The sequence below is a fragment of the Toxorhynchites rutilus genome, chromosome 1 (assembly GCF_029784135.1).
Source record: "Toxorhynchites rutilus septentrionalis strain SRP chromosome 1, ASM2978413v1, whole genome shotgun sequence".
NCBI lineage: Eukaryota > Metazoa > Arthropoda > Insecta > Diptera > Culicidae > Toxorhynchites > Toxorhynchites rutilus.
In genome coordinates this window covers 92,770,182-92,797,150 of record NC_073744.1, presented here as the reverse complement: position 1 = coordinate 92,797,150, position 26,969 = coordinate 92,770,182, and the positions used below count along the sequence as shown (strand labels likewise).

At 41.2% G+C, this 26,969-nt stretch overlaps 2 protein-coding genes across 4 annotated transcripts in view; one reads left to right on the top strand and one right to left on the bottom strand.

The window, feature by feature from the left end:
- The window catches only part of LOC129763312 (synapsin), a 133,395-nt gene that overhangs the window by 26,730 nt on the left and 79,696 nt on the right, over positions 1-26,969 (top strand). The gene's annotated exons all lie outside the window — the stretch shown is intronic.
- Positions 11,301-26,969, bottom strand: part of LOC129763313 (tissue inhibitor of metalloproteinase) — a 60,985-nt gene continuing 45,316 nt past the window's right edge. For both annotated transcript variants that reach the window (XM_055762248.1, XM_055762249.1), the window contains 3 exons: positions 15,175-15,327; positions 12,144-12,229; positions 11,301-12,081 (listed from right to left, as the gene is read on the bottom strand). In XM_055762248.1, the coding sequence (XP_055618223.1) occupies positions 11,668-12,081; positions 12,144-12,229; positions 15,175-15,327 (653 nt within the window). In that variant the 3' untranslated portion in view covers positions 11,301-11,667. The remainder of the gene's footprint in view (positions 12,082-12,143; positions 12,230-15,174; positions 15,328-26,969) is intronic.

Sequence of the window (26,969 nt, the reverse complement as noted above, 5' to 3'; positions counted from 1 at the left end):
TTGAGTTTTGCTTTGTCGGCTGCTTTTTCTTGAAGCCTACGAATTCGTTATTTGGCATCGAATTCCGACCAGTTCGGTTTCCAATGCCATTTATGGTCAAAGCGGCGCCATCCTGGAGAAGTGTGGTCTTCCTTCGTATGAACTATTTTGATGGATGCGCGGCTTTCAGATAGTTCCTCTTCTAAGCTTACAGTTGACTTGATAGTGGGGGAGACACTAGAGGAAGACAAAGCACTTGCCATTTCTTCCATTTGTGTTTTTACTTCGCACGCCAGTGTGATGTGCGAGTCTGTCAAGTCAGTTTTTAGGGACTCGAATAATTGGGGCAGAAGGTCGATGGAGTTTGTTGTTGTTGAATGTTTTATTTCCATTTCTGCAACTGCGACTGATGCCGCTAATTTCGCTGCTGATTCTACTGCTGCGCTGTTGTCCGTTGGGGCTATTTCTAATAGCGATGTTATGGCATTTTTGATTTCCGCAGTGCTGGTTTTTGTGCTGCTGAAGACTTGCGAGACGCTCTTTTTTATATCTTGCAGCATTTCTTCTATGTTCGAGAGGGTTTCATCGTGTGTTGCACTGAGCGATTTGAAGTTGTTTAGTAATTTATGATTGGCTTCGAGTGTCATGCCAATGTTTTCGTTGATTGATTTTAGTGGCTTCACAAGCGACTTCATGCGAAGGTTAGTTATGAATTCTTCTTGGCAGTCCTGACATAGTGGTAGCATGAAGGATCGCAAAATTTCTTCATGATTTCGTTGCGCTCCCACACAGGCGGCGTGAAATTGGCGGTTGCAGGTTCCATAGCAACGCCACAAAAAGCGATTGTCGCTGAGCGCACAATTCACTATTCCGCACTTCATAATGTAAATAAATAAAGTGGAGCGCGCGGGTCACGTCGTAAAAAAGTAAGATTGTTTACTAATAAAAAAAAAGTTACTTAAAAATATACTGGAGCGCTGGTGAAACCGGTCAGCACTCAACGACGGTTGAAAGTCGTATAAGTTCGGTATTGGATTGGTAATTATCTTATATTACATTGGTGAGTTTTTTTTCTTTATTTCATCCATACATAACACAGGAGGTATCTCGTCTAGGATCGCAGAGGGCGGTTTTCGTCATATCTCGTTCCACTTCGGTAAAAGATAATCTGATACGCACCATCTAACGACTATTTACCATCCTTCTGCCATCATCAATCGGTAAACACTGGTGGAGTTAACGTACAATACCCAACAACCAAACAAAACGGCCCTTTTCTGGGTCACCAAATCATTATTAAAGAGTTAAACGATGTAAATCTTCAAACATATCCAAAATCAACAGATAGTCTAACAGAATCCTACGTCAACTATGCGGTCGTGTCTTGAACACAACCCTCTTGTGACTTTTTTCATGGACTTCGGTGTAATTTTATGTGCGTCGATAGAGTTTAGCACGAGCACGAGTAGAGTTTAGAATACACTTTCTGCTCCATTTATTGCTTCCTCGTAAGATCTTGGTTCACTACCGTACACCAGATTACTCGCTTCTTCGTATCGTATTGGCGGAACGCCTTTGGTATCCTGGTATCAATTAACATACATCGACACATTTCAATTATGTACCGATTACGTCGTTCGGCCACTCCGTTCTGCTGTGGTGAATAACCGGCGGTGAACTCGGGATGAATTCCTTTTTCACAATAAAAAGCTAGCAACGCCTCACTCGAGTACTCCTCTCCCCTGCCAAACCTGATGTGGTACTTTCCAAATTGCGTGTTGACGTAGGTAGAGTATTTCATTATTTGGTTCTGACACATCCGAGTATACGAGGTCAAGAGGCGCATTAGTCTTCTTCTCGGAGATCTTGGGGAAGGAAGTTCGAGCCTGCTTTCCGTTTAAACAGCCTTCGCACTAGAGATGGGCAAAACAGTTCACTTTGATGAACGGTTCAGTCACTAACCGTTCATCTAAGTGAATCAGTTATTTTGAACCGTTCTTTCACTCTTTCGTTTGTTCTACCGTTCTTTGAAAAAGAACGACCATTCGTTCACTCATTTCAGCGCACTAGTTCTTTTGTACCGTTCGTGAACGGTTTGCCCATCTCTATTTCGCACCCTTCACGTATTCAAGATTCTTCTTCACGAGTACTTCCAAAGCATCCGGATCGCGGTGTTCAAATCGTCGATGCCACGTATGCTGACAATCTCGCGTATGAGATATTGTTGCCTTCGAGGTGATTTTTTTTTTTTTTATCCAAAATATATATTTTATTAAGGCTCATATGGCGTCAGCCTAACGGGGCCGGGAGTTCAATATTTTGACAATGTTTGCTTAGACTATGTTAGTAATATGTAACCGATTACTCGCGGTTGACTCGAGGTTAGTATTACAAGTGTTCTCATAATTGGTATGTCGCAGTCTTCGATGCTCTGTACGTGTGCCCGACACGGGATACTTCCTATTGGGATGCAGCTGACCATTAATCAGCGACGCCCCCCTAGTCTGTACCCCATATCTAGCGTGGTGCGTCTTTCTCGACTCGACATTTTATCTTGGAAATGGTCACTAGCCGGCGCAATCATCAGCTCGTGTAGAGTTGTCATGAGCGGTACAACCTTTGGCTCTTGTTGAATAATCAGTGGACTGCACAACCTTCGGCCCGTGCATCTGTAAAGAGTGTGTGCATCTGTAAAGATTGCCGCGACTAAGTAAAAGTTTATCGATCGAATAGGAGGGATATGAAACGGGGACACAACGAAGGAAACATCATTAAACGTTGACAGCGGCGTTTCTGAGGAACAGGTATAGATGAAGCAGAAGATCAGGATCCCGGCTACCTAAGATATCCCGGACGGGGATATCCGATTGTCTGCCTTGTGCTCTCAGTGCTCTAGAGAGCTGAGAGCGAGCAGCATGGAACCGGATACACGACCAGACAACATGCTCGATGTCGTGGTAGCCATCGCCACAATCACAAAGATTGTTTGCTGCGAGCCCAATGCGATAGAGATGCGCGTTTAGGTTGTAGTGATTGGACATAAGCCGAGATATCACGCGAATGAAATCACGACCTACATTCAATCCCTTGAACCATGCACTCGTCGAGACCTTAGGGATAATCGTGTGTAACCAACGACCGAACTCATCATCACTCCACATGCGCTGCCAACTTACGAGCGTATACTGACGAGGAATGTGGAAAAATTCATTATAAGCAATTTGCCTTTCAAAAAGTGTGCCTTCTAAAGCGCCCACCTTAGCTAGCGAGTCCGCTCTCTCATTCCCCGGAATCGAGCAATGAGAGGGAACCCATGCTAAGGTAATCTTGAATAATTTTTCGACCAAAACACTCAATAGTTGTCTTATTCTTGTTAGGAAATAAGATGAGCGTTTATCAACTTTCATTGAGCGGATTGCCTCTATTGAGCTGAGACTGTCTGAAAAAATAAAATAGTAGTCGATGGGCAATGTTTCAATGATCCCTAATGCGTAATATATCGCACCCAGTTCAGCGACATACACGGAACAAGGATCTTTGAGTTTGAAGGAGGCACTGGAATTTTCATTGAAGATGCCGAAGTCAGTGGACCCGTTTATGAATGAACCGTCAGTAAAGAACATTTTATCAGATCTAACTTTCCCATATTCTGCCGAAAATATCGGCGGAATAGAATCGGAGCGTAGGTGATCTGGGATTCCATGGATTTTTTGTCGCATGGACAGATCAAAAATGACAGAGGAATTGCAGAAGTATGGGAAGCAAACTTGGTTGGAGATGCCTGGTGAAGGGTGCACGTCGTGTGTAAGGTATTCATGGTATAAAGACATAAAACATGACTGAGGAGTCAGCTGGAGTAGATTTTCGAAGTTATCAATTACCAATGGATTCATGATCTTGCAACGGATATGAAATCTGTAGGATAATTCTGTGAACCGAAGAGTAAGCGGGGGTACTCCTGCCAAAACTTCGAGACTCATCGTATGTGTCGAATGCAAACACCCCATAGCTATACGCAAGCAACGATATTGTATTCTCTCCAGCTTGAGAATATGAATCCTGGCAGCTGATCGGAAGCAAAAACTGCCATATTCTAAGACTGACAATATCGTTGTTTTGTACAACTGAATGAGGTCTCCTGGATGGGCACCCCACCATGTTCCGGTAATTGTTTGGAGAAAATTGATTCTTTGCTGGCATTTCTGTTTCAAATACGCAATGTGTCTCCCCTAGGTACACTTAGAATCAAAATATACACCCAGGTATTTGAAAAACATAGAGTGTTGGATCGTTTTGTCGGATAGGTGAAGCTGGAATTGGGCGGGTTCGTGCTTTCTAGAAAAAACGACCATTTCAGTTTTCTCCGTAAAGAATTCAATACCCAGTTCGAGGGCCCACGTGAACAGATTGTTCAGGGTATCTTGCAACGACTTTTGCAGAACGACGGGATTAGTACCCGTGATGGAAATAACTCCATCGTCTGCAAGTTGTCTCAGCGTGCAGTTTCTAGTTAGACAATCATCCATATCATTGTCGTAAAAACTGTACAAGAGAGCCAGGAGCCTTGTGGTAGGCCCATAAAACTGTAACGAGAAGATTTCGAGCTGCCATGAGAGAAATTCATGTGCTTTTCTGACAGTAAATTGTACAGGAAATTATTGAGAATTGGTGAAAGTCCACGATTATGAAGCTTCTCTGAGAGAATTTCCATGGAAACTGAATCAAATGCCCCTTTGATATCGAGAAAAACGGAAGCCATTTGTTCTTTGCGAGCAAATGCGATTTGGATTTCAGAAGATAGCAGCGCGAGACAATCATTTGTCCCTCTACCTCGGCGGAAGCCAAACTGCGTATTTCACAGCAAATTGTTCGTTTAGACCCACTTGTCCAAACGAAGTAGAATCATTTTCTCTAACAATTTACGAATACAGGATAACATTGCAATCGGCCTATACGAGTTGTGATCGCAAGCCGGCTTGTTGGATTTCCGTATGGCTATCACTCTCACTTGTCTCCATTATTACATTTTATGCATTATAATATTTGTCCACAGCACTTTCAGCGTCTATATATATTTTATTCAATTTTCAGTTCGTAATTTCTATCCCATTCGCCGTATTTATCATGATAACATTATATATGAACCTCTCACCTTATATATGACGTCTCCCACCGTTTTAAAGACATCTTAACATTATTTTCAATTTTTAGAGCGTAAACCATCTGCCAATTTTTTCACTGTTTACATTTTTCTTGCCACAAATCGTTGCCACTTTTTTCTTTCATGTTCCACTTCTCTTCTCTGATGGAAGCCTAGGACGGGGCTGGTCCTGCTCTCTCATACAAAAGCAGGCTGTATCATACAGCGGTGACAGGATGAAAATCCCAACTACCGTAAAGTTATTCAGCTTGCGATCCACTATTGGCATTCAATCGAGTGGAGCTAAGGATGTCATCTCTTGTCAGAGAGCCTGCAGGCCTGATCATCCCTCACGATCTCTTCAAATGGGATGATCAGGCCTGAAGAACCTGAAGAAGAATTTCAAGCATGCAGGAGATACATTGGCCGAAGATTGTGGGAACCTATTTATCGATGGTTTCCCTACGGTTGCTGAGTATGTAGATCCAGATGGTACCAAATAGATCTAGCAACACTTGAATGCCGTGATCAACGATAGTATGATACACATGGTCTGCAATTCGTAAAATGTGATGACAGGTAGAAACGCAATACTTTGATAAATTGTTAGTTCAAAACGTGATCCAAAAATGTTGAAGCAACGAATCTAACGACTATATCACCGGTGAACAATCAAGTAGACTAGTAATACTCAGTTAAAGATCGAAGTAGTCTGTAATGATAGAAAAAGATGAACTTTCATTCCACTGTAATACTCCATAGAAACCAGTTGTTTGATTTCAACTACGCTCTGTTAACAGGTTATGGCCCTTTAGCAACGTACCGTTTTTTCACTTGGAAGATTAGAAGTTTCTGGAAGATCGACGGCGAGCCAATTTTACAATAGGATGGATCTGAAGAATTCCACGGAGCTGAACAACTCAAATTATGAAGCATGGAAATTTCGTACAGAATCGTTGCTGATTCGTGAAGGTTTGTGGACCTATGTCAAGAACGACGCACCGGCAGCTGGAGAAGGTCATGCTGGTGTTCCGGCAGTGTGGGCCGAAGGTGATGAAAAAGCGCGAACAACGATTTTGCAGCTTCTTGAAGATAGCCAGGTTGGTGTCATACGAGCCGCGAAGACAGCGAAGGAAGCGTGGGCAGCTTTGGCCAAACGTCATCAGAAGGCCACTCTATCGACGAGAGTTTCTTTGTTGAAACGGATGTGTGAAACCCGCTACACGGAAGGTGAAGATATGAAAGATTATCTACCGAAAATGGAAAACCTGTACACAAAGCTGTGTAGTCCTGGAAAGGACCTGGGAGAAGACACCATAATTGCTTTCATCCTGCGGGGACTCCCGAAATCGTTTGACGCATTAACTACAGTTCTGGAGACGCGTGCGAATGATGCTCTGACGCTGAATTCAATCCGAGAAAAGTTGCTGGACGAGATAAGTAAATACAATCGCAATGTGAAAGGTGAGTCGGCGTTGAAGTCGGTTAAACGGAAAACGATCGTGTGCCATTTTTTGCAAAAAACCTGGCCACAAACAACGCGACTGTAGGTTGCAGAAGGAACAAGTTGTACCGAAGAAACAAAATGCGAATGCGGTTCCGGGCGGGTGTTTCGGGAAAATGTTTGCGTTGACCGTTGGATGCTCTGCGAATGACTGGATTATCGATTACGGCGCAAGTTCACACATGAAATCGAATAAGGATTTTGACGTAGGACTACGTCTTTCATTTCTATACCGGGGTGTAAAATCAAGGTTTCGAAAACGAAAGCGTTACGCCGGAGACCGAGATTTTGAGCGTTAATAGCTCCTAAACAACTGAACGAAATGGTATGATAAACACTTCATTCGAAAGATAAAATGTCTACGCGTTCTATACTTGTTACTTTTTGATCCAAAAACTTGTTTCAATAGTCTTAAAATTGCTTTCAAAACAGGCTATTGAAATCACCAATCTTTATATAAGCGAGCGCCGCTCGGAAATCCCCTCAGTTCTAATTGAACAGCGATTGGAGCATGTTGTCGCTGTTGTGGTGAAGCTCTTCGTTTATCATGAAAGCGCTGATGAACGGTGTCACCAAGAGCCTGTTTGTACACCCTAGGCCAGAAGGGAATCCATCAGGAGGAGAGTGATGCCACAAACGGTTCCCCGGGAAGACATCGCTACACACACATACACGCGCGGAATTCTTTCCATTTAGATGCCATTCAGCATCGAGAAAGTTCCGGAAAGATCTAATCATTTCTGGAAAATAATCTGCCAGTTCCTCTGGGAATTTAAAAATACATTCATGTGAAAGAGTTTATTTTAATGTTTTCTAACCATATAACACAGCGATCAAATACATTTGATTTTGTAATTTTTCAACCAAGTGTAATTAGCAGGAAAGCTTCTGAAGATTATTCTTCCCCATCAGTAGGATATTTCCGTATCCAATATTGTATGCGTACGCAATCGATTATTGCTCAGTCGCCGAAAGTTTCGAGCTCAGAGAGTTCATTCCCCTCTAGTTTGCCTTCCAAATTGCCATCGTAAACCACACCTTCTCTCGATTCAATCACACACAAAAAGCATACTTAAGCGATATTCTGGTGGTGAGACGCATTCATTTTTCGTGAGGACATCGACAAGACAACATCGTTGCTGAGGGTGCTGGACAGCGAAGGATCGAGATCTGTCCTGAAACGCAAGCAGTTTGTTTGAAACTGTGAGGGAGCACAGAGAAGCCGATCCTTCAGGAGAAGAGAAGGTGACCATCGAAGCAGCCGCTACACACACACATACACGCACGGAATTCTTTCCGTTTGGATGCCATTCAGCATCGAGAAAGATCCGGAAAATAATCTGCCAGTTCCTCTGGGAATTTGAAAATACATTTATGTGAAAGAGTTTATTTGAATGTTTTCTATCCATGTAACACTGTGACCAAATATGTTTCAATGAAGTGCTATTAACAGATGGTTATCGAGTTAGCATTAACCACTGGTGGGCTTCCAGTATCGAGGAAAATATGGAAATATCTAATCGTTACTGAAAATAATCTGCCAGTTCCTCTGGGAATTTAAAAATACATTCATGTGAAAGAATTTATTTGAATGTTTTCTATCCATGTAACACTATGACCAAATATGTTTCAATCAAGTGCTATTAACAGGTGGTTATCGAATTAGCATTAACCGCTGGTGGGCTGGTTTTCCAGTATCGAGGAAAATGTGGAAATATCTAATCGTTGCTGGAAAATAATCTGCCAGTTCCCCTTGGAATTGAAAATTACATTCAAGCGAAAGAGTTTATTTTAATGTTTTCTATCCATAGAATATCCATATAATACATTTGGGTTTGTGATTTGTCAATCAAGTACAGTTAGCAGGAAAGCTTCTGAAGATTATTCTTCAGAACAAGGTTTTTCGTATCCTATATTGGATGCATAAAACCTTGTGCCTCCAACGTAACGCTCTCGTTTTCGAAGTCTCCCAAATATTCATTTATTCATTTTTTCAGAATGGATTTAGATTCAACTTCAAACAAATGATCTCTAAATCAACGATAGTCCTACGTCACCCTTGCGGTTATACCATATATATAACCCACTTCCTGTTTTTTCGATGATTTCAAGCCATCTAAGGGTAAGGTTCAACTAGCTGATGGTCGTGTCGTAGCTGTTGCTGCTGCTGGTAATGGTGTGTGATTAAGTGTACGGACGACTCAGGAAACATAAATCAAATTCGTCTTCACCACGTGTTGTTTGTCCCGAAGCTGTCAGCCAGTCTTTTATCAGTGCATACTATGACCACAAGAAAAGCGGAAATACAATTTGACGAGTATACATGCAAAATCACTGTTTGTGGAAAAATAATTGCAACCGCAACGAAACTTAGGGGACTGTACCTTCTTAACAAAGTTGAACATAAAATCACCTCGAAGGCAACAATATCTCATACGCGAGATTGTCAGCATACGTGGCATCGACGATTTGAACACCGCGATCCGGATGCATTGGAAGTACTCGTGAAGAAGAATCTTGAATACGTGAAGGGTGCGAAATAGAGGGGCAAACCGTTCAGTCACTAACCATTCATCTAAGTGAATCAGTTATTTTGAAGTTTCTTTCACTCTTTCGTTTGTTCTACTGTTCTTTGAAAAAGAACGACCAATCGTTCACTCATTTCGGCGCACTAGTTCTTTTGTACCGTTCGTGAAAAATGAAATGAAAATCTGAAAACCACTATATCAGTTTGGCATGGAATGGCTGAAGTAATACTACAATAGTCCACAAATTTCCAAGTTAGCGTTTTTCTTGTTGTTTTTCATGTCTTTTAGTGCGACCGTAATAATAATAAGGATTACTGTCTTTGGATTGATGCTAGAAAATATAAGTTATATTAACTTCTTTGAATAGTGGATGTGATATAATTCACTTTATATTTGTATATATATTTATATACATTTTTAAACGAAAACATTTGTCCAACAAACTGCAAGACTAAACACTTTTGCAATACTGTGCCCAAATTTTTTTAAGTGTAACATTCAAAGACCTGTCAATAAAAATGGCATTGGAACAACAGAGTAAAACTGACATACAATTATGACGGATGACTGCTTTTTTATTGACGCGTGTTTCAACTAGCGAACCACCAATTAAGAAGCACTCCAACTAAAAAAGCGCCAATAAGCGAATGTGTACTGTCAAAAATATATGAAAAATATACCACCGAAGACTCTTTTTGTCGTTTATGAGTTTGGTTTTTTAAGGTACTACTAGGCATTTTTGCGGATTAATAGAAAGATATGATATGATCCTTGAAATAAGTTTGAAAGTTAAGAATTGGAAAAAATATAAAATTCATGTGAATGGAGACTACTTTTGTGTACAGCACATGTCACTGGGGCCTTTTGTTGATTAAGTAAGTAAGATTTCTTCAAAAACGTCATAACTTTTAAACCATGGAGTCGATTTCAAAAATCGACATATCAAATGAAGGGCCTGATTCTCGAATACACATCGAATACACTTCACGGTGGAAACATTTTTCTGTAATATTTAATTTCTGAGTTTGTTTGAATGATCGATTGAATTTGATTCATATCTTCCTTCTATGAATCAAATTCAATCGGTCATTCAAACAAACTCAGAAATTAAATATTACAGAAAAACTTTAATTATAAAGCTTAGAAAATTTTATACAATTCGCTCTTTCACACCAAATTTCTATCTTGTCACAATTTTAAACCTCTCAAATTGAATTGTCAAAATGATAGGTCAAAGAACGAAAAGCTGGAAAAATTAACAAATAATGGGGGTAAATAATAAAGCAAAGGTAATCATGGATTTTTAATAACCATCTGAAAAAAATGTTTAAAAAAACATTTCTTTTTTAATTTTTTTTTTCAAATGTTGATAAAATTAAACTGAATAGTTAAAGAAAGGCAGTATTAATATTTGAATAAACTTATGTAATTATAAACTTGTTTATATAAACCTTCCTATCTTATCATTCTTCATTAAAGACCTTGCGTCAAGACAGCTAGAAGTCCATATACTCCCAAATTAAGTGTGCCTGAAAAAATTATATTTTTCGCGTAAACAAGCGAAGAAAATGTGGACACTTTTTAGTCAGTGAATTGTATGGAGTTAGACTGCTGTGCTTCCATGTTTTTGATGCCAACATCTCGAGAACAAAATAGTTGAGATGTATGCGGTTTTAAACCTTACTGGCAGCTGTGTCAGCTGAGATGCAGACTTTTTACAGTTTTTTATAGTTTTAAACTCCGAGATGTAGGCATCATCCGAGCACATAGAGAGAGATAGGCGGTGCAATGGTCCTGAAGAGGACAGTGAGACTGTTTTTTTTAACTTTGTCACCTGGTTGTTACAGTATCTTGACCATAAACACCCTTCACAAGTTCAGCCACTTGGATTTCCTATATTATCAAAGAAAAACGTTAAAATGTACCCACTGATTCATTCGTGGGCTTCCTTCTTCAACACTCTGTATCTCGTCAAAAACAATGAAAAATAAAGCCAAAAACACGAAACTGAGAACCCTGAATATTTCAGAAAATATCGCTTGACAGACAGCTGAAGCGCTTCGTTTGCACCTTTATGGTTAATATTTAGGATTGTATAATACGTTTAAATATAGCTCTCATATAACAAGGGACAGAATAGTAGGAATAATTTTCGAATTATAATAATTTATTTTATTTCCATTTCCGTTCATGTCTTCAAAACTCATACAACCAATATTCATTATCATTAATTTGTACTAAACATAACAGTTTTCGAAAGCATTTAGAACCTGTGTCTCTTAATTCCAATGCAAAAACTTTTCCATGGCATCACGTGCAGATAATTTATTCCATCATCATTGTTTGAATAATAAATAGTATTTCTTCTCTGATAATAAATAGTTCGTTAGTAAATATAAAATAGTAATTACAAAAAAAAAATCAAATTTAAAGCTAGAAATAGTAATGAAGAGATAGTGATTATACAGAATAAATAATTACAGCAAGGTAAGAACATTACAAGAAAGTTTGCTGGCTCATTCTCGAGAGTTCGCTTTACATTTTTGATACATTGGTGACCGACGCCAGTGGCACTTTGATGGGGTTCCGTCTACCAAGTGTCCCCGTGTTGGTATGCAGGATCCGTAATCCGACTCGCAAGCTGCCCAGGGCGTCCAATTGCAGGATCCGATCGACACATTGCAGTTAGACGTGAAGCACGGTTTTATCGTACACGGACAACCTTTGCGATAAATTCCAGCGAGACCGCGTTTCTCGACGATCGTCAGGTCCGAGTACTTGCGCACAAAACTATTGCAGAGGCCTATATGCACGTCTTTAGCTGCGATCGCATACAGTTGGTTTGCTTCGAGATGCAAGCCGCACAATGAGTCCATTGCAGGCGTAATAAGCTTCCCTTGCTTCAAAAGCTTCTCGGCGTGAGGAGTCATCTGTAGGTCATGAGAAGAAAGGGTTAAAAGCTGTAACATTATCGTTTATGTATCAATGCTACCTTGTATTCTTTCTTTATGGCAATTTTATAAACGTTGTTGCCATCTAACTTTCGGTTGGATTTCCTGAGCACCTGAACAACAATAACTGAAAGTAAAAACAATGTTAAAACAGATCAGAATTTCCTCAATTATAAACGTGTAAAGATTGAATGACGGGAAATAATTATGCGAATTATTATTACTCTTCGAAGTAAATAACAAGTTTTGTGATTTTTGGTACATTTTGTTTACTTCCTTACACGACTTCTTCAAAGTGTGCAAATATGCGATGACAAAAAATAATATTAAAATTATATTGAACTTTTGAGTAACCCCTCGTTTTAACATGTTATGACAGCTGGCTGTGCGATATCATTTACAACCTTTCGGTGATTCAGTTGACACGATATAAGCAAAGTAACAACATTGGCACATAAAAGTCGAGTGTTGTTGTCTACACAATGAGTTTTTCAACAAACCAATCAAACCACCATGCAAATTCGAGATCTGGTTGTTCAGAATCATTTGTAGCAGATTTCACAGCGGAAGATTGCAGAGAAGTTCGGAGTAAGCCGGGGAGCAGTCCGTGAAATTGTGCACAAGCACAAGGCTTACGGTTCGCTTGCTGACAGATACGGAGTAGGCCGTCGTCGAAAGACCGATAGCCGGACGGATCAACAAATCATCCGGGAAATGAAGAAATCTCCAAAAATATCAGTCAAAGTCATTCAGGAAAATCTCTCATTGACGGTATCGGCTAGAACCGTATGCCGCAGACTAGCTGAGCATGGACTCAAGAGCAGATTCACAAAAAACACCTCCGTTTATCAGCAAGAATAATAAACTGAAACGGTTGGAATTTGCCCGGAAACATGACAACAAACCCAAAGACTTCTGGAAAAAAGTATTTTGGACTGACGTATCGTAATTTGAGCTTATCAACAAGAAGTGGCGCGAAAGAGTGTGGTGAAGGATGATGGAGAATTGCAGGAACGTCATTTGCAGGCTACAGTCAAGCACGGAGAAGACAATGTAAGGGTGTGGGGATGCTTCTCCTGAGCTGGAAATCTAGTGCTAATTCATGGAATTATGACAGCAAATGTCTACATTGACATCCTTAAGTTAAACCTAAAGGAATCGCCTTGAAAAACTAGCCTACGAAACAGCTTCGGTTTCAAACAGGACAACGACCCGAAGCATACTGCTAATTTCTGTCTATTTTCGTTCACGCAAAATAAAACCCCTTGAATGACCATCACAAAGTCTTCATCCCAACCTGATTGAGAACCTGTGGACCATTCTCGACAACAAAGTCAGGAAAGATGGTGTCACTAATAAGGACACTTATTTCACGGCTCCACAGAAGGCGTGAAACGAAATCGGCCCTCAGCATCTCCAAAACTTGGTCGATAGTATGCCCAAAAGTTTTTAACAAGTCATTGAAGCTTCAGGAGGCCACACTGAATATTAATGCTTTCATTGTGTGATTTGTTATGTTTTTTCTTTCTATTTTTATTTTGCGTGCCATTGAAATAATATGTTTGGTTTAAGTTTTATGAATTGAATCAAATATGTGCCCGCTCGGAAATCCCTTAAGTAGTGTTTGCAAAATGACAGTGAAATGGTCTCGCTCGGTCACCTAAACACTATGCTTTTCTCTACCAATCCCATAACTCTCCAGTAAACACGTAGCTCAGCAAATCATTATTTGTTGCTAAATTACTGTCTTGAAGAATGAATTCCTCCCATATCCTTGGGCAGATCAATGTAATCGTACCGGCTGTGCTCCTGTGTTCAAGATAATTTCTGTGTTTGGATTAGATTTGTTACTGTTTTTCGACGTAGGACTACGTCTATCAGGACTATATGGTGGGTAAAATGAAAATTTAAACACTGAAAATGTAGGAAAAAATTTAAGATTTCGTAAGGTCATAACTCGATCTTTTCTTAATAGATCGCAAAGATGTTTGCATCAATTAATAGAAAATATTTCCACACTATCTTTTTTATCGAAATAAATAAAATTTTATTTTTCTTGAGATAAACAATCGAATAATTGTGAAATGTCAAATATCAAGCATTATCCAAACGTGCTATGTGTCACGTTTTGATTGCTCCAACTTCTGCTCTTCAAATGGTTTGGACCAAACAAAAAACAGCCAGAGTAAAGCGGAATATAATTTGAACACAAGCAAAACATTGCATTGTAGGCTCTTCCTCTTGTGATTTTACCGCCAGTCAAGTCAAATAAATTTGGCAGTTTTCCGATAAAATAATTCATTTTCTAACCGCGAAGCAGAGTTAATACGCTAAGGCCACCGTTCTAACATAACCATGAATATCATTATCAACAGCGGGAAGCGGTAGCAGCGGCAGCAACGGTCAACGTTTTTTAATTCTGTTGCCATCCAACGGACAACCGTCACCCATTGCTTTCGTGTAATCGATCCTGCGATATTTAGCGCTCATACACTGAGACGTCAAGCAGACATCAGACTTTTCTTCGGTTTTGGACAGCTAGCCCAAACTGAGCTCAACTGAATCGACGCGACGCGTGCGTGTTCATACCCCTCCGTACTAATCACGAAGACGATCAAACTATTGGACGATAAAAAGTCTGCAGTGCGTGGGGGCTCCAAGGCCACCGTTCCAACCTAACCACGAATATCATCATCACCAGCGGGTAGCAACGTGTTTCAATTTTGTTGCCTTCTAACGTCACTTATCGCTTTCGTGTAATCGATCCAGCACACAGTGCTGATGCAAAATTGCCTGTGGCTGCATTCAGTTTGTCTAGAAAAGAGCATGGGCAAAATAAGGACAAAAATTTCGACACATGGCAGTTTGCTCTCGCAAATCCATTGGCGCTTTTAAGGGCCACCAAACCTTGCACAAAAGAGTTGTAGCTGTAGTACTACGTCTCTCCGCTTATGTCTCCGTCATTATCCATCCATTTTTTTTTCAATTTATAACGAACTTTATAATAAACTATGTAGAAGCTTCGCGCAGATGTTTGGACTTGAGAAAACATTTGTCTTTATTACAACTTACCGTATTCTGCATCGCAATAGGCTGTCTGAGCATGTACAGGTTGACAACTACAGGCGTCTATTGTGGACAGCTGAATGATGATAATTCCTAGTGTAAAAAATAATGCCAACATTATGGATTGGCTACCAAAAATTCTCAATGGCATCATTTTGGCTGGAATGAGAACGAAAAAAACACAATATTAAAATTTGCCTTACCCAATATGGAAGTTATATATTTTAACGCTGAATCAAAACAGCATTATCAGAAAACAATACACAATATGGGAAGTATTTCCTAAGATAGGACAATATTGAAAAAAAAAACTCAAAACCTATTTACAAAGTGCGAACTATACTGACAGTTAGAGCCCCCGCAGACTACAGACTTTTGTCGGCCGATAGATTGGTCGGACGACTTAATAAGTATGGAGCGATATGCATATGTGCACACTACACCGATTCAATACCGGCCGATAAAAAAGTTTGATAGGCTTACCGATTGCATTCAAACTATTCTGTCGGTCAACTATCGGCCGTCCCTTTAATCAGTACGATCTACGCACACACGACGATTGTTTATCGGCCGATAGTTCAATTCGCTCTCAATGTTGGCATCCGACATACGTGCCGTGCAAATCACTGAGAATGTGATGCACCCAATGCTCTCTGAATCTCTTTTTGATTTTCCTTCACCGTTTTCTTCTCCGTAGTCAAACACAAATTAAATACAGTCTTTCGAGGCTATTCGGTCGACAGTTGGCTAGTGTGCGTACTCTTGACCAACCCGACTGTTTGGTTGGCACGGTGGCTGAAAAAAAAGTCTGCAGTGACATTTGAAAAAATACTAGAGAACGCAGATAACTGATTAGGCCATAAAAGTTGTATATACTATTTTTTAAAAAATAATGAGAAAGTTATATTTACACAATTTTATTCGCAATTATCGTTTGCAGCACAAAGCGCGTGAAGTCCTCTTTTAAAAAACGTCCCCGAAAGACGAAATTTTACGTTAAGAGGTGCCAAGTCAAACAAAAAATATTAACCCCGCATTTTTGGCATATAACAAGGGTTATTCAAAGGGTTAAGCATTTTCAGTGGTTTAATATGAAAATTCAATTCGCTGATGGTTATATTTCGGTTTGTGAGTTAACAGAGAAGCGGTATTAGGTATGTACGGAAAAGTAAATTCATTTGGAGTGGAAAAATTTAATTATTGAAATAATATTACTGGTGGGGTAAAACGGACAGTTGCCAGTGGGGGTGAGATAGACTGTGAAAAGTCTGTTTAATCTATTCCTAAGGAATGTCCTGCGTCTATAAACGGAAATCAAATCGCCAAATGTGGACTGTTTGGAAGCTGACTGGAACCAAAAGCAAAGTAGTTGAGGGTCTCTTCGTTTATACTGCTGAAAACCACGTTATCATTTCAAGGGAGATTAATTCGATTTTTTCATCATTTAACGAACATTCGTGATGAGTTCAGACCCTGGTTGAATGAAATTATTCCTCTCGCGATCGATAAACCTCTACGCTTCAAATATTACAAACATGTCCATATTCCCCTCACTATATGTCCATATTAACCTCATCGAAAAAAATGTTGTACTTTTCGGTCTGTTTTAATTCCAGTAAAAAACATTTAAAAACATTTTGTTGTAAAATATTTGACCAATTGGGTAGAAAAACAGTATATTGAATTGCAAGAAACTGCATCGATGTTTTGGGGAACATGAGTTTCCAAAGATATATTTGAAGCTCTTCTTGACACGTCCGTTTAACCCCCACCACCCCTACTACTCCTTCATGGTCATGGTTGAAAAGGCAGATCAAAATGTTCAGAATCCCAAATGATTAGAATGTTGAAATATTGTTGAAATTTTATACCGATTCTCGTTTTGCAAGGTGGGTACGAAACGCGTAAAACGAGAATCCGATGTACACACGTTGCATATATTCTGGAATATCTCATTGTTCGGGAACGGATGGAATAACGCACGATTCTCGTTAGCGTAGTGCTTTAAGCTACAAACAATATTTATTTCAGGAATTTACGTAATCTAAAGATATATATAAAAAAATCCTTACAAATTCAGTGCTTTTTGTTTCCTTGTTCCAGAACAAATTAGTTTTAGGTTAAGCAATGGCGAATGTGATTGTGTATGAACACTAGAAAATATAATATTTTTTACGTTCAATTTAGAAATATAATCATTATTTCTATATTTCTATATAATGTATTGCTTACCTCGTATTTTTATTATAAACAAATCAATCAGTGAAAATTGCCAATTAATAGAACCTATCTTCCTCTAGTTTTAAGTAATCGTTTTTCTATTGTTTAATTCAACAATTGTGACAGTTCTAAGAACCTGTCACTTCGGTTCTGTTTGGTTGGTATTGGATGTGTAATCGGAAGCGTTGCCAGTAGCAACATCCCCCGCCTCGTAAAGATGGCTATCAGCTTCAGCTTTACCTATCTGGTCTATTTCCAATACCGACAACTTCGATACGGGTCGCCGGAACAATCCGTTCGACGTCTGGACTACTGCTTGTCTAACTCTACCATCTTTCCCTGCGGTCACCAACAATACTTTTCCCCGAACCCATCCGTTCCGCCTTGAATCGTCTATGATCACAACCAAATCTCCTGGCTGCACCATTTTCGTTTCCCCGAACCACCTTGTTCTCTTCGTTAGTGTAGGAAGGTACTCCTTGATCCATCGCTTCCAGAAGAGATCAAGGGTGTGCTGCATCAATTTTCACGTACTGCCTACTGCTGAAGAATGATCTATCATCTTCACGGTCGGTTGTTTTACGCCACTTGAAGACCCGAGCAAAAAGTGGCGTAAGGGCTTCTTGTTCAGCCGCGTCTAATGGCAAATAAGTCAATGGACGTGCGTTCACGATAGCTTCAGCTTCCACTACTACGGTATACAGTGCTTCATCGTCCAACTTTCGCTCTTGAGAAGGCTGCTCATTGCAATTTTGACAGACCTCACTAAGCGCTCCCAGGAACCGCCCATGTGAGGAGCGGAAGGTGGTATGAATATCCACTTTGTGTCGACGTTGGTGAAGACAACCGCTGAATCCTCATGAATCCGTCTAACCTGATCCTTCAGGATGCGCTCGGCTCCGATGAAATTTCTCCCATTATCGGAGTAGATCTCGATCGGGGCACCTCGTCTGCCTATGATGCGTGGGATGCAGCAGATACAGCTCGTCGTAGATAAGTCGAAGGCTACCTCAACATATACGGCCCGCACTGTGAGGCAAGTAAAAAGTGCGATCCATCTCTTAGCGTTCGCACGACCGACTTTCACGGTGATAGGACCAAAGTAGTCCAAGCCAACATAGCTGAACGGTCGAATAAAAGGGGACAGTCTTGCCGCAGGTAGGGGTGCCATTCTAGGAACGGATGGTCGAGCTTTTTGTATTTTGCACCACAGACACCGGTTGACTACGGTTTTTACCAGCACTCGCAGCCGTGGCACATAGAAACGTTGGCGCACTTCGTTGACCACCGTCTCAGAATTGGCATGTAGATACTTTCGATGATAGCTGTTCACAACCAAGAATGTCACCCGATGATGCCTTGGCAGTATGATGGGACATTTTTGATCTGCCGAAGCTACCTGTAGAGCACCTATGCGCCCATCAACGCGCAAAATTCCCTGATCATCCAATGTCGGCGTCAATTTAAAAAGCACACTTGATTTGTCCACCGTTTGGTGTTCATCAATGGGCAATCGCTCGTTTTTCTGCAAAATGGTGATCTCATCTGTGTACGCATCTAGCTGAACAATTCTCCATAACAAATTCTCAGCGGTCTGCAATTCTTGCTGACTTAGGATTTCTTTCTTAAAGGGTTGCTGCATTTTCTTTTTGCTGGCGTTCACAAAACGTTTAATATAAGCTACAGTCCGTAGCAAGCGATGCCAGTTCGAAAAACGGTCAAATTGAATCAGTGATAAAGGTGCTACTTGATGGACATTGCATGGACGCAACTCTTCATCGGTAGAAGAAATCCCCTGTACCGACTGTGGCCAATTTTGTTCATTCGAGTACAAGAACTGAGGCCCGATGAACCAACGACTGGAAGCGTCAAAGCAAGGGCCTTTCCCCCACTTGGTGGCTTCGTCCGCTACGTTCAGATTGCTTGGCGACCATCTCCATTCGTTCGCGTTCGTTGACGACAATATTTCGCCGACTCGACAAGCAACAAATTGGCGATAGCGGCGGTGCTCGGACCCAATCCAAGCTAGCACGGTCCTTGAATCGGACCAGAATACTCGTCGCCGTACAGTGACCGAATGCCCATCGACAACGAAATTTGTAAGACGAACGCCTAGCAGTGCAGCCATCAACTCAAGCCGAGGAATCGTAGCATGTTGAATAGGTGCAACCTTCGTTTTTGCAGCCACTATTGTGCACTGAATGGTGCCGTTCAGGGCCTTGACGCGGAAATACACAACGGCAGAATAGGCATCCTCACTGGCGTCAACGAATGTGTGGACTTCTAGGGTTTCATACATGCTGGAACTTGCGTTTTCAAAATAGCAGCGTCGAATGCGGATTTCCCGCACTTGGTTGAATAACGAGATCCATTTTGTCCAACGGCTGTAGATATGATCGTTGACACGCTCGTCCCACTGTATCTTTTGGCGCCATACTTCCTGCATCAAAATCTTGCCGTGGACCAGAAAAGATGCCAAGAGCCCGAGCGGATCAAATAGGCTCATGATACACTTGAGAATCTGTCTTTTAGTTGGTCTCACTCCCGAATCGATGATTGAAGCGATGTCCTTTCGAAATGATGTAGAATATATTAAATCATCTTCCGCAGACTTCCAGAGCATTCCCAACACGCGCTCAGTGTTTCCGTTTCCAGTCAAGTTCAGCTCTTTAACTCCGTCCGCTGAACCTTCGCCTAGATGATCCAAAACATCTCGGCTGTTTGAGGCCCAATTGCGAATTATAAATCCGCCTTTGGAATGTATCATCTTCACATCCTCTGCCACCACCTTCGCATCTTCGATCGTCTCGAAACTACTGAGGTAATCATCCACATAGTGGGATTTGATAATTTCCTCCACCGCTCTGGGATATCGCTCCGCGAATGCCTTCGCATTAGTGTTTTTGATGAATTGTGCAGAAGATGGCGAGCAGGTTGCACCAAATATCGCGACGTCCATGATGTAAACTTGTGGAGGTTGATCAGGACTATCACGCCACAGGAACCGCTGGAATTGGCGGTCAGACTCGATGATTCGAAGCTGATGGAACATCTCCTTGATGTCGCTGGAGATTGCGACCGGAAATTGACGGAAGCGGAACAGCACGTGAGTTAGTGGTACTAGGAGGTCAGGACCTGGCAAAAGAAGGGAATTCAAGGAGATACCGTCAACTTTAGCCGCGGCATCCCACACTAATCTATTTTTTCCCGGCTTATTGGGATTGGTAACAACGCTAATGGGAAGGTACCACACTCGCTTTGGATCAGCCGACTGTAATTCTTCATCCGTTGCTCGGTGGGCGTATCCCTTTTCCTGGTACTCGCGGATCTGACGATGAAGGTTCTCTTTCAGTCCTTCGTCCCGTTGCATGCGCCGTTCCAGGCACTTTAGACGTTGCAGAGCCATGGGAAAGCTGTCCGGAAGATCGATTTGATCATATCGCCAGATTAGACCGGTTTCAAACCGATCGTCCACTCTGGACGTTGTTGTTTCCATAATCCGAATTGCTCTTTGGTTTTCTTCGGAGTCCAGAGGTGGCGTAGGCTGCACTCCAATGCAGTCCGCGTTAAAATATTCTCTCATGAGAGCATCGAATTTCCCGCCAATGTCACAATCGCAGATGTGATAGTTGACGTGTTCTGTTTTAAGAGTGTTATCAATGCTGCCATACACGCACCAACCTAATCGTGTTTTGGTTGCCACCGGTCCACGGTTCCCTTCTCTCGTCTCCTGTGGAACCGCGAGTCCTATATCACGAAGTCCTAACAGCAGACGTGGTGTAGCGTTCTCATAACTTTGGACGGAGATGCCCCCTAAATGGTGGAATTTTCGTTGCAGTTCCCCAAAACGCAGAGTCTGAGTGGGAAGGTTGAGACTTCCAACAGTTCTAACGTTCGTAAGCTGATAGCGTTTCTGCTGATTTATCCCCGACACATCCAGAGAAATTAGCTGCGACTCCGATTCCAGTCGAGACATGTTTGCCGTCCATTTTAGGCACAATGGTGCACTCGGCCCATCGTTTTTCAACTGTTCTGCAAGACTGTGTTCAATCAGAGTCGCCGAAGAACCCTCGTCAAGAAAAGCGAACACTTTGATGGACTTAGATGCCCCCTGCAGGATAACAGGAAAAATTCGGAACAATATCGATTGCCCACAGTGGTGGTGGGTGTGATTTTCGGGAGACTGATTCATACTCGTTACAGATGAGGAAATAGTAGAACGAGTTGTGTGGAGTAGCGAATGGTGGCGCAGCTCACAACCATTGACACCGCAACGATTGTTGTTCCTACATGTTCGGCGACCGTGGAAGTTGAGGCAGGTACGGCATAGTTTTAAGGTAGTAACCGTTTTCCATCGATTCTCTACGTTGTACTTCTTGAAGACAGCACAATCTGCTACACGATGACCTTCTCTGTCACAAACCAGACAACGTTTCAACGGCATTTGGGTTCCTGGTACACTTGCATCGGTGTGCGCATGAATGTATCCTTTCTCACGGCCTCCTGATCTTTCATTTTTCTGTGGCGGTTCGACGTACACTACAACTTTGCTGACGGAATCCACCACAGTCGTCATGAACTCACTGAAAATTTGCAGTGTTGCCACTGGGTGATTTTGCAGATGTTGAGCCCACTGCAATTTTACACCAGCCGGGAGTTTCTCCACCAGCTCTTGCAAGAGGATCGGGTTGGAAAGGTGTGATTGCTGCCCGGCTACGATGAGATGCTGAGTTAGGTTCCTTACCGCCATTCCGAACTCAATCAATGTCTCTAACTTCTCCGGCTTCGGAGATGGAGTTTCACGCACGGTTTTGATTAGCTTGCCGATTATTATCTCAGGACGACCGTAGAGGGTTTGTAGTGTTCGCATTACGTCCGGAACCGATTCTGGTGACAACAGATAATATCTCACCGATTTAAGTGCGGCTCCTTTCAAACACCGCTGAAGTCGAGAAAGATTTTCGGCGTTGTTGAAGCCACAAGCAGATGTTGTGTTTTTGAAGCTGCTCATGAACATCGGCCACTCTTCGGGGTTGCCGGAAAATTCTGGCAAGTCCCTAGGCATTACTTGTCGGGCGACAAGCTGTTCTGACGACGGACCCAGTGGTCTAATCACGGAAGAATTACCAGCAGGAACTTGATACTGTTGAGGGACAGGCGGTGGTGGCGCAAATTGATCTCGCTGCTGCTGTTGATGTGGAGGAACATTCGGTAATGAGGGCGCGAATTGGTCTCGCTGCTGCTCGTTGTTGAGTTGACTTTTCGGCTCTTCGCCCGCAGGATTATTTTCCACTTGTTGTTTGGGCCAGAACTGTTTAGGCTGCTGCCCTTTCTTCCGTTCGCCTAAGTTTTTCGGAGGTACTTTAGGAACAGCTCCTTTCGCTACGTCTACAGGACGAGAGGAAATAGGTGTAGACTGATGTTGTAACTGGAGCTGACAAAACTGTAGCTGTTCTTGTAATTCCAGAATTTGCTGCAAAGTTGGCTGCTGAATCTCCTGTCAATCTTTTAGCTTTTGTTGTAGCAAACGAAATGCATTGTTTTTAGTTTCGACTGGTGGAACTCTATTCGCACCTTGGATCCCTCCAACCGCTCCCTCATTCATGCTATCAACCTTCGGAACTGAATTGTTTTGCTGTACGTTTAGTGGTACTGCTAATGAATCGCGTGGTACATCTGAAGATAGTTGTCCTGCTGCTTGGTTCTTCACCCAGTCAGTAACTTGCTTCCGAGACTCAATCTCATCGACCCGACTTCGAACACTTTTATTCTCGACCTCTTCGAACAGTGAATTCTCCATCAACTGGTACTTCTCATCGACGTATTTCCTCTCCAGATCTAATTGCTTCCTATCAAGCTCTCGTTTTTCCTCCAGACGCTTCATGCCCAGATCCAAGCGAGCTTTCCGGGACGCTGACGAGGCGTTGGAAACTGTTTTTGCTGGTGGTGGGATACATTTGAGGCAGTACCACTTCTGTTGCTGCACGGAATCATCCACTCCGACACACGAGTAGTGCCACCAACTCTCACACTTGTCGCAGCCGACAAGGTTATCGGCGGAGTCGGGCCTCTGGCAAGCAGGGCAACTGTAGGTGTTGCTATTATCCGTGGTTAGGTTGCTCTCACCTTGAACATTCATTGTGATGAATTTCTTAAAGTTTTGTTCGGGAACGGATGGAATAACGCACGATTCTCGTTAGCGTAGTGCTTTAAGCTACAAAAAATATTTATTTCAGGAATTTACGTAATCTAAAGATATATATAAAAAAATCCTTACAAATTCAGTGCTTTTTGTTTCCTTGTTCCAGAACAAATTAGTTTTAGGTTAAGCAATGGCGAATGTGATTGTGTATGAACACTAGAAAATATAATATTTTTTACGTTCAATTTAGAAATATAATCATTATTTCTATATTTCTATATAATGTATTGCTCACCTCGTATTTTTATTATAAACAAATCAATCAGTAAAAATTGCCAATTAATAGAACCTATCTTCCTCTAGTTTTAAGTAATCGTTTTTCTATTGTTTAATTCAACAATTGTGACAGTTCTAAGAACCTGTCACTTCGGTTCTGTTTGGTTGGTATTGGATGTGTAATCGGAAGCGTTGCCAGTAGCAACACTCATACTTAAATATTCATACCTTCTGGAGTAAAAAATACTCATTGCATACATCTTAAAAAACGTACTGTTTCGAGAAATCGTGCAAATATCCGTGTTCCATCTTGGCCAAAATCTCGTGAAAAACGAAGTTGGTATTGTTTGTGTATTGAAGTTGGCATTTCTTGTGTATCCTGCGCAGAGCGACCTGACAACCTTATTCCGACCAACACAAATTGACCGTAGGCAGAATAACTCACGCTCAAGGCTCACATCCAAATCGTAACTGTCAAGTTGACTGTTTATTGTTTGGAGGCAATATTGATGCGAAAGTATTCAGCACTAGCTGACCCGAACATTGTTCCGCTCAAAATTGATTTTCGTATTTATAATATAAATTTATTTTCAGGCACGGTTTTAGTTCAAGATTCTTGATTCACCTGCAAATAAGATGTTTTTCCGTTACATGGAATACATGTTTGATACAGGAAAGTAAATTTTCATTCATAATTTTCATTTTCAAAGCGTGTTATTCCACCCGAGAATCCATTGCCATTTTCGCTTTACATCTATGGGATACGAAGTTTAATTCCGCAAACGCGAAATCCAATTGGACTTACAACGATCATTGTAGAACAAACAGGGATTAATTTTTTTTCGAACATTTCCTCAATATTCCGTAATTGATCCAACTTGGCCATCGCTTTTAAGGACGTATGCGACGGTGTGTTGTCGTGATGGTACAGAACTTCAGTTTGTCCAATAACACTACATAATACTCTTCGGTAATTGTTTTCCCTTCTGCAGGTAATCAATGAAGATTATGTCATGCGCAGCCCAGAAAACGGAGGCTTAAACCTTCCCGGCCGCTGGTTTTTTGATCGCTTCGGCCGGATTTCGTGCCTTGTCAGCCACTCTGCAGTCTGCCTATTGGACTCAGGAGTGTGGCAATAGATCCACGTTCCATTCGTTGTCAAAAAACACGCCACCCATCGCGCGGATATCTTTTTCATGTCCAGAATGACGTGCAAAATATATCCCACTCGCTCTTCGATTTGCAATTGCTGGCTACAAAAAGATGGTGACTTATCGTCTCCTGATCTTGCGTGCCTATTCCGATGACACTACTACAGACGTAAGCGTAAGCAGTTCGTTCGACGTTCTTATTCACCGTAAAGTTCATTCTTTTCAACGATGGAGACTGTTTTAATAATTTGATTGGTTCTGTTTTTATTCATTTCGACTTATTGTGTTCTATTTCGGGCTGAAAAATACGGACTCGAAGAATCTATCACTAGCTTTAGGCACACAAGGTGTTATCGACAATTTCTCTGATTTAGCTGTTGGTTGTTGTGGTTGTGTGTATGATATCTTCTTTTCTTCTTTTTCAATGACACTAACGTAGTATTACTTGCGTCAATTTTATACTTAGTTGAAATTTCTATGCCGAATAACACGCCTTGAATGTATTCTGAGTGGCAAATACCCGTGACAACAGTGCAATTCGGAAGAAGTTCGTTTGAAGAAAAATCGCCCGACTAGGATCCAAACCCTCGGCATGATAATGTGTGACGCTATCCACGGGAGCATGGATATTTTCATCGTGAAAAATTGTGGAAAATTTTGTTGCTCGTTTTGCGACGTTCTTCATCCAATACGATTTGTAAAGAAGAAAAATGGTTCATAATTGGACAATTTCCCGTGACACGACCGATTTTTAGGTTTTCAATTTGTAGCCCGTATATGTTCCCGAAAGACATAACTCAGCGTTAAATAATCTTTTTTTATTTCGTCAATGATATGCATATAATGTGCATATAGCCGATTATTCGATGGTCGCACCAATTGGATGAAATAGAGTCTCTGAATACTCGGTTCTGGCTATCTCTGTCATTTGAGGTTCATTTTTCATTTTGAGCTTTTAAGCCATCTTATGTATTTGATTCTTTGTTAGTTTGGTCTTAAGCCAATCATCCCGGCTTTTTGAAGTTTTGTGGTCGCACACTTTCATGCTCGAAAATAAAAATTGTTCGCCAGCGAAATACCACAACACTAAATATTACTATCTAACACCATTCTGTGGGATTAATGTTAGCTTTTAGAACATTACAGTCGTTCAATTTCTTCGGTTTCTGGTTTAGCATGTTTAGCATAGACGGTCGAGATCAAAACTGAATTTTTAATTTCCAATGTTTTGCGTGCTCTACTCTAGATTAGATTTCGTTGGAAGCATTGTTTGGAATAGAGCGATTTAGAGAGCAATACATAGAGTTAAACATGTTCACGTGCGTATATGATTTAAAAACTGATGGGGCAGAAACTCTTTTTACGGTTTCGGTTCTGAGCTTATTCCCGAGTTTTACACGATAAGTTTTGAGAAAGACGATCACCTGCTGCAGTACGTTATGCCGATTCACCGGATTCAATGTGCGCTACAGGGCGCGATTCCGCGAGGAAAGTCAAATATTGTCAAGTGATTTATCGCGTGGAATTGAGGTATTTTTCGACAATAGATCACCTGTAACACATTCAATATTGCGCGAACATTTGGCAGCCAAACATATTAGTTCGCGATGGATATCGCAGAACAATTTTTGACATCACGTGCATGGTTTTGCTCTCTCACCTCAAAAATTATCGAGCATCCCTCGTACGACCAGATACCTACGTTATTTGGAATACAAATTGTTAATTAGCACATCGATGAAACCTAGTAATTAAGTCATCGGAACAATTATTGTTGACATCAAGAGCTAGTTCAAAGTAAACAACTGAAGCGTCCAAATCAGAACTGTACATGATAATTGAATCGATGATGTCAACTAATCTTTTAAAAAATATGAATGATTACATCATCTTGCTAAACACCTGATATCGACCCATAGGTTGAGAAATAATTGTATCGGTATTGTGTTCCAATTGGTGGAAAATATTCGATTTTTTTTCAAAATGAGACAACGCGTAAACAAACATCAGCA